Source organism: Suricata suricatta, chromosome 4, assembly GCF_006229205.1.
Source record: "Suricata suricatta isolate VVHF042 chromosome 4, meerkat_22Aug2017_6uvM2_HiC, whole genome shotgun sequence".
In the NCBI taxonomy this organism is placed as follows: domain Eukaryota; kingdom Metazoa; phylum Chordata; class Mammalia; order Carnivora; family Herpestidae; genus Suricata; species Suricata suricatta.
Window position 1 is genome coordinate 158,286,853 of NC_043703.1, and position 8,133 is coordinate 158,294,985.

Below are 8,133 nucleotides of genomic sequence, written 5' to 3' on the forward strand. Positions count from 1 at the left end.
GCCCACGGCCCCCACGCCCCCCGCCGCCCCGGCCCGGCCCGCGCGTCCTCACCGTGTTCTCCTTGTCCGCCAGGCTGAGCCCCTTCAGGGGCGAGAGCTGAAGCTGCGGCTGCGGCTGCTGCGGGTCCACGATGGTGGCGAGCGGGACGCGGACGGAGAGCATGGTGGCGGCGGGCAGACGAGACAACTGAAGAGACAGAGGCGGCGCGCGGGTCCCAGGAGTCCCGGAGCCGCCGCGCCGGCTTTTAAAAGTCCACCGACTGGGGGGGGGGGGGCTGCGCGCTCGGTGGGCGTGGCCAGACGCCGCCTTCCCATTGGATGCACCCGGCCCCACGTGGGCGGTTCGAGAGCCGCGCGGGAGCTGCAGCGGAAAGCCGCCCGGGACCCCCCGGGACCCCCCAACTCCGGGCTCACCCCGGACGCCCCCCAGACCTGTGGACGGGGCTAGGGGCGCCGCCGCCCGGGCCCCTGAGAGTCCCCCGGACAAAGACTGCAGCCCCCGCTCAGCCACCCTCGGTGGCGTTGGCGCGCGCGGGACTCACTCATCCAGGAGGGGCTCGGATTGAAAGAAGCTACGCGGAAAAAAAAAAAAAAGAAGCCACGCGATTGGAGGCCGCCCGGAGCGGGAGAGGATTCGCCCACCCCGGAACCGTTTTCGCGGTTCGGGGCGAGTGGTTTTGAAAAAGAGGTTGGTGCAAATGCCCGAAAACACCCCTGGCTGGGAGGGAGAAGCCCGTGGTTGCGCCCGTTTAGATACGTGTATCTGGGTGGGGGGTAGGGGGTAGGGGTAGGGGTCTTGGAGTTCCGGCAAACTCTGCTGCTGAACGATTAGGGCCGTTGGCTACTGAGTCCCGAAGTGCAGTTGCTGTGTCACTTGAGCATGTCACCTGGCTAAAAGATTCCGTGCCCACGTCGGTCAAATGGGACTTGTCGCCGCACCGAACCTGTGGGATATAATAAATGAGATTAAATGGGGCAATTCCTCTAAAATGCCCAGCTGTTTGTAAAGCTTAGTTAACTTAGTGACGGAGAAGGCCTTTGGTGCCTTTCCCACTGAACTTGTGTGTTCTGTCAGGCCACTGTCCCCAGTGTCAGCATTTTTTAAAATTGGAAACTGAGCCAGAAGTCCTGAAAGTTCTGAGAATGATTGAAGAACTGGGAATTGATTTACTGCTAATTGGGCAGCAAGTATCCTGAAGAGGAGATTGAAAACTTGCATTGGGTGAGGGTGGAGACATGAATTTATTAACAGTTTTTATTTTAGTTTGTGTTTGGTTTTTCAGATTTGCCACAGACCTTTGTCCTGCAAGTGGCAAAATCCCAGAAATGAAGAGAAAAATGTTTTAAGGAAAGCTCCAAAACCTACAATCAGTCTTAGAGCTTCCCAAAGGGAAACACTGGACAGAAAGTCTTTTCTAGATATAATACTTTAAAGGGGTCAGAAGATCCCCTCCTGACTTAGGTCTACTTCTGACATCTCTTGAAGTACCACATATATCCTGTGCTTAATGTAGTCTCAAGCCTTAGAGAAAAATCAATGACAATCACATCTCTTAGACAAAGCAACAACTAAAACTTTGTTCTAGCATCCTTAGTTTTTTAAGTGTACTTTTTTTTTTTTTTTGAGAGAGAGAAAGAGAGTGCTCACTAGCAGGGGAAAGGTGAGAGGGAATCCCAAGCAGGCTCCGCATTGTCAGCTTGGAGCCTAAAGGAACCTGACGCGGGGCTCAGACTCACAAACCCCGGAGATCATGACCTGTGCCGACATCGAGTCCGATGTTAAACTGACTGAGCGACCCAGGCACCCCTAGCATCCTTAGTTTTAAAGTAATTCCCAGGCATTGTCAATTTCACCTAATTTAAGGCACCCAGCTCCAGAAAATGGATAGTTTTAGTGATAATTTTATGGCTGATAAAGCCATTGTGGCATCAAGGATTCCTTGGTATCCTCTAATGCCCAATTCACATTCCAGTTTAGTGTCGTCAGTAACCGAAGTGGGCCTTTTCGGTTACTGTCTCAGGCCCCACGTGCTTGTTTTACCCCTGTTACACTGTGTATGTACAGGAACCATAAAGTAGTACCGAGCTAGCCAGAAATGACTTCATTTTTAGCTTAGCTTTCCTGACCATCAAAATAACACGTATGCGTTGTAGAAAACTTGGGAAAGGCAGTACCACGAGGCGGGAGGCAAGTCGCCATTCTCCCCTCCACTGCCTCCCAACTCTGAATCACTTGGGCTTGTCCCGTCCTGCCTCTGGCGGGTTTTTACAGCGCTCAATTTACAGGAGGAAGCCCGCGCAGAAAGCAACGTGACTCTACTCAGAGGTCACACCCTAGGAGACCGCCGGGCCAGGCTTCTGGTCTGGCCCCCCGTGCCCCCTCTCTTGCCCCGGGGACTGGAGAGAGAAGGGAGCAGCCAGACCTGGCGGCCCAGTCACCTGGAGAGGGTGCCCGCTGGAGCCCCCAGGCGCCAACCCCTAGGCAGCTGGCAACGCCGGGATTTCTTGCGTTTCCCCCTCTACGCCCGTTTTTTTTTTTTTTTTGACATCTACTCCACGATTGGTCGGCAATCGGGAGGCTCCGCCCCCTGGCTTCCGATAGGCAGCTCTCCTTCAGGCTTTGCGCTCCCACGCCCGCCCACCTGCAAGGCCCGCCCCCACTTCCGAGGCCCGCGCGGTCGCGGTCACGCCCCGAACACGCCCCGAACACGCCCTGAACACTCGCGCGTTTACTCCTCCGGCCCAGGCGAGTGAGGGGCGCCATGGGGGTCGCTTCCTAAGCCTCCCCCACAGGCGGGGGAGCTGGCCCGAGGAGCCCAGGTGGCTCTCCCAAAGGCACTGCTCACTTCGCGCTAGAGATAGTCCTGACACTCCTAAAGATAATACTAACGACTACTATAACTCCAAAGCTACTGGGCACCTGGGGCCAGGTGACTTACACTTTTAATCCGGACAACTGGGTGAGGGATTTTTCGCCTGCTCTTTAGGTGAAGGAACTAAGAACAGGGAAGCACCGAGACTGCCCAAGGTCACACAGCTCCTTAAACTACACAGCTAGAACTTTTCTCCCCCGACTTCTTATTTATTTTATGTCTTTATTTTATTTTGAGAGACAGAGGTAGAGAGCGAGTGGGCGAGGGCCAGAGAGAGGGAGACACAGAATCTGAAGCAGGCTCCAGGCTCTGAGCGGTCAGCACAGAGCCCGATGGGGGACTCGAACCCATGGGTTGTGGGCCATCCGGTATGAACTAAGCCACCCAGGCGCCTCTCCGCCAACTTTTTATTGAGAATGTTTCAACAGACAAAAATGGCAAGAATTCTCCAGTGTTTACCCACCGCCTAGGAGTCAACAGTCTTTCCATTTTGCCACATTTGCTTCATCCCCCTCTATAGGGCTTTTGGTTTCTCTGGATCATTTGAAAGTGATTTCAGACGCCATATGCCACTTCACCCCGGATATTTCAGCAGATTTCCGCAGAGAGCTCCTGGAAGGAAGGACATTCTCTAACAAACACAACAGCATATTCACCCCTAAGAAAACTAACATGAATTCTCTAATATCCAGCCCATAATCAAATTCTCCCTGTCATTTCAAATATGTCTTTTAAGTTTGTCCGTTTTATTTTTTATTTTAGAGAGAGACCGCAGGGAGCAGGAGCAGAAAGAGAGAATCTTAAGCGGACTCCACGCTCAGCACAGAGCTGCAGGTAGGGCTCGATCTCACTGGAGTGAGACTGTGACCAGAGTCGAAATCATGAGTTGGATGCTTAAGGGACTGAGCCACCCAGGTGCCCAGTTTGTCTAAGTGCACACATTATGTTTGGTTATTTTGTCTTTTTAGTCTCTTTTAATTAGAACAACTCTTCTATTTTTTGTCTCGATGACATTGACTTTTTGAAGTTTAGGCCAGTTTCCTGTAGAATATTGTATATTCCACATTTGCCTGATTGTGTCTTTGTGATGTCATTTAATTTTTTTAACCCCTGTATTTACTGTAAAATGGGAGTTCGCCCTAAAGGCTTTATTTAGAGGGGCACCTGAGTGGCTCAGTCGGTTAAGCATCTGACTCTTGATTTCGGCTCAGGCCATGATCTCACTGTTCATGACTTTGAGCCTTGTGTTGAGCTCCGGCTGACAGCTCGGAGCCTACTTGGGATCCTCCCTGACCCTCCTCCACTTGCGTGCACCCGCTCCCTCTCTCTCAAAATAAATAAACATTAAAGGCTTTCTTAGATTTAGCTTATTGTTTCTTAGTAAATATACATAAGCTAAGATTTACCATTTGAACCCTTTTCTAGGTGCAAATCAGTGCTGTTAAGTACGTTACACTGTTTGTGCGACCATCATCACCACCCGTCTCCAGAACCTCTTCACCCTCGCAAACTGAAATTCTGTCCCCATTACACAGGAGTCCCCACCCACCCACCCATCAGCCTGTCGGAACCACCACCCGCTGTTCGGTCTTTATGAACGTGACCGCCCTAAGTAACTCAGATAAGTGGAATCATACATTTGCCCTTTTGTGCCTGGCTCATTTCACTTAGCGTAACATCTTCAAGTTTCATCTATGTTGTTGTATGTGTCAGGATTTCATTTATTTTTTTTAGTGTTAATTTATTTTTGAGAGAGAGAGAGGGAGAGGGAGGAGCAGGGCGGGGCGGAGAGAGAGGGAGACACAGAATCCGAAGCAGGCTCCAGGCTCCGAGCTGTCAGCACAGAGCCCAATAGTCCATCATAATAGATAGAGGATAGTAGATAGATATTCTGTTCATGCGATTTCCTTCCCGCAATCCATCTGCCCCTCTGTCCATGGGGTTCTTTTGTTTTCCCAACCACTAGGAAGCAAGGTCAGCCCTTCTCAAAATCGTGAGCTACTCCCCGGGTGGCTTCAGAGCCCTCTGAACTTGACATTCCCCTTTCACATCAATGGGATGCTCAGAATCCTCTGTTGAGGAAAATGCATTTGACAGAAGCTGGAAAACGAATATTTTAGCCCAAGTGTGACTTGTTAGCCGTGGAATTTCAAAAGTGGGGCATTGGGCCGAAGGTGGGGTTGACTCAGCCTCTTTCCACCCTCCAGTCCTCTGCCAACCACAGAAAACCTGCCCCTGGGCCCCTCCCTCCACATATCTCTTGGGAAAACACCCCCTTCCCCCACCAAGGTGACCCCGGGGCCCTATCTGTCCCTCCTTCAGCGCCTGACCACCGAGGCCTTTCAGCCGCTTTCCTTGAAGCCCCTGCTCTGATCTTCCTGCTCCCAGGACAAGCCCCAGCCCCTCCCGGAAGTCTGAGTTCCGTCTTTTCTAGGCTGTGTCTCAAAGAGGATTTCAAGGGTTGACTTGACAAAAAAAGAAGAATGGAAGGCGACAGTTTTGCGGGCCCAGGGTCGGTTTATTTCCTCACGACCAACGTCAGCTTCCTGCTGGCTTATTACCGATCATTTCTTCCTGATAGCCTCCTTCCCTGGATAAAGGGGCCACAATATTGACTTCTTTCTAAATACAGTGGGGTGTGTGTATGTGTATGTGTGTGTGTGTGTGTCTGGAGGGAAAGGGGACAGACAGCAGCTTTAAAAGTTATTCTGAACTAGCAGATTTAGAACAGCCTATGCAAATAGGTTTGCAAGCGGGAGTAAGTCCTGAGTTAGTGAGGGGGGCAGGGCTGAGGAGGGCAGGGCAGGCTGGGAGGGGAGGTGGGGAGGGCAGAGCTCTGCTTCAAACCCTGGAAGCCACACTCACCACCCATGCATTGTAGCTAAATAATAACTTCAGGAGGGGGGGGAGCAAAGCCCAGGCAAGTCAGTCCTACAAAGCTCTGATGGCTCACTTTCTAGAAGTTCAGCTGTTTTTAGACGAGGTCCGTGTCAGGGAGAGAAGGCACCAATCCTAGATTCAGGTGGGAACTCCAGCATCGCTTCTTATTTATTAGATGACCTTGGACAAGCCATGTGATACTTCTGAGCCTGTGGCTTTACTGATAAAATGGGCACGATCATTCCCTCCCGCACAGGGTTCTTCTAAGGGTTAAACGGAGCGGGATAATTTAAAGCACCCTAAAGGTGTTTTATGGAAGTTCCGTCCCCTCCATTTAGCTAGCCTGGCTGGCCTATCTTTGTCTCTTGAAATAGAAAATGGAAGCTATTCTAGTGTGTTTTTCCCAGTTTCCTACCTCCGTTCATTTCCAGACCGCCAGTTGCCCACAGCCCAGGTCGTTGCCCCAGCTCCTTCTGTCCCCATCTTGTTTCTGTCCCCTTCCCGCCACCACAGTGGTCCTTAGTGCAGATGTCGCCTCCCACACAGCCCAGAGGCCCTCCTGCTGCACGTCCAGCTATTAAGAGTGGGGGCAAGGCTGCCTCCAAGGAAATGAAGGAGTGCCTCACCAGGAAAAGGGGGCCAGGCCAGACCCGAGTGTCTCAAGTCCACAAAGCCCCCCCCTCCCACTTCCTGGCCTGATTCCTGCAGTCAAGTTGGCCCTGGGGGTGGGGAGGGAGGAGGCAGGCCAGGTGACAAACGTGTTGAGTTGCATGAGTAAGGAAGACAGGAGCCTCCTTGAGGCACAGAGGTCGTGAACCTGGACTGTGAGTCCCAGCTGCCCCAAGAAACGGCTCCAGAGAACTCTCTCACACACTGTCTTTGTCCAGAGAACTCTCACACACTGCCTTTGTCAGCTCGGGTACACATGGCCTCGCACCCAATTCAAGCACAGCCTTGGGCCAGAAGGCTCTAGAGATGCTAGAAGAGTTTGGACCAAAAGCCCCGGCTTTCTCTTATTTCATGAGCAGGAAGATGTCTTTGAAATTCGCCTTTTTTTGTTGTTGGGGTTTTTTTTGGGGGGGAGAGGGTTTGGTTTTTTTCTTTCTTTTTTTTTTTAGAGAGAGAGAGAACATGAGCAGGGAAGGTCAGAGAGAGAGGGAGACACAGAATCTGAAGACAGGCTCCAGGCTCTGAGCTGTCAGCACAGAGCCCGATGCGGGGCTTGAACCCACAAACCGTGAGATCATGACCTGAGCTGAAGTCGGACGCTTAACCGACTGAGCCACCCAGGCGCCCCTTTTTTTCCATTGTTCTAAGTTAACTAGCATTTACTAAAAAGAGTTGTCTCTTCTTAGATTAAATGTTAGCTCTTTAGAATTTTAGTACTGACGGCTGTTACAAAGAAAAACACACACCCCAATGGAATCATTCCTACCAAGATCCCCAGGTCAGCAAACCTACACTTAATACGTAACCTAACTACAGTTTCAACATCCCTCCTCCCGCCTCGCCACACACACACACACCGGAATGTAACCTTTAACCAGTAAACCTGGAATTCACTGATTGGCACTAGGAACATTCCAGATAGACCCTTTCAGTTAGTTACGCTTGGGAGGGAGACCTAGCCTGAAACAATGGATTCGTTGCTAGTGATTTTCTTTATCACACTCCCTTTCTACCTTTAAAAATCTTCCCTTTTCTCCAGCCTGATGGTGCTTCCCCTCTGCTTGCTGGCTGGGATGCTGCCTGATTCATAAACCAACTAATAAAGCCAATTCGATCTTTAAAATGTCCTCAGCTGAATTTTTGTTACTAAACACAACAAATTAACCATTGCTGGAACATAAATCTGGGCCATGCGCGGAGCACCTTAAGCCCAGGGAGCTGCTCCTCGCTTTGCTCCAGTCCCTTAAGCTGGAACTTTGTAATTAGTTTCTGTGTAGTTCACTCAGGCCTGGGCAGGAAATGGTTACGCAGGAAGCTCTCCCCCACCTCCCCCCCTCCCCTTCCCCCTCCCTCTCCTCACCCCAAATAGATGCAGCTTGTTGATGTGGGTGTTAACCACAAAGTGACCCTAAAGAGGGTAAATACCTATTCAGCTTGGATCCCAGTCAAGAAATTGCTTCCTGGGGCACCTGGGCGGCTCAGGTCCTGTCAGTGCCTTACGTACCGACTCTTGGTTTCAGCTCAGGTCATTGATCTCACAGCTTGGTAGTGCAGCAGAGTCTGCTTGGGATTCTTTCTCTCCCTCTCTCTCTCTCCACCCCTCCCCCACTTGTGCCATCTCTGTCTTTCTCAAAATAAATAAACAGGGGCGCCTGGGTGGCAGAGTCAGTTAAGCATCCGAGTTTGGCTCAGGGCATGATCTCACGGTTTG

At 51.3% G+C, this 8,133-nt stretch overlaps 1 protein-coding gene and 1 long non-coding RNA gene across 2 annotated transcripts in view; one reads left to right on the forward strand and one right to left on the reverse strand.

Annotated features, from left to right (window-relative positions):
• The window catches only part of RRM2 (ribonucleotide reductase regulatory subunit M2), a 7,364-nt gene extending 7,122 nt beyond the window's left edge, over positions 1–242 (reverse strand). The window contains exon 1 of the mRNA XM_029938314.1: positions 25–242. Coding sequence (XP_029794174.1) covers positions 25–163 — 139 coding nt within the window. The 5' untranslated portion in view covers positions 164–242. The remainder of the gene's footprint in view (positions 1–24) is intronic.
• Positions 243–3,665: 3,423 nt separating this feature from the next.
• LOC115290332 lies at positions 3,666–4,564 on the forward strand. The gene is made up of 2 exons (XR_003908054.1): positions 3,666–3,707; positions 4,299–4,564. It is a non-coding gene; the product is annotated as an uncharacterized LOC115290332 (long non-coding RNA).
• The last annotated feature ends 3,569 nt before the right edge of the window (positions 4,565–8,133 follow it).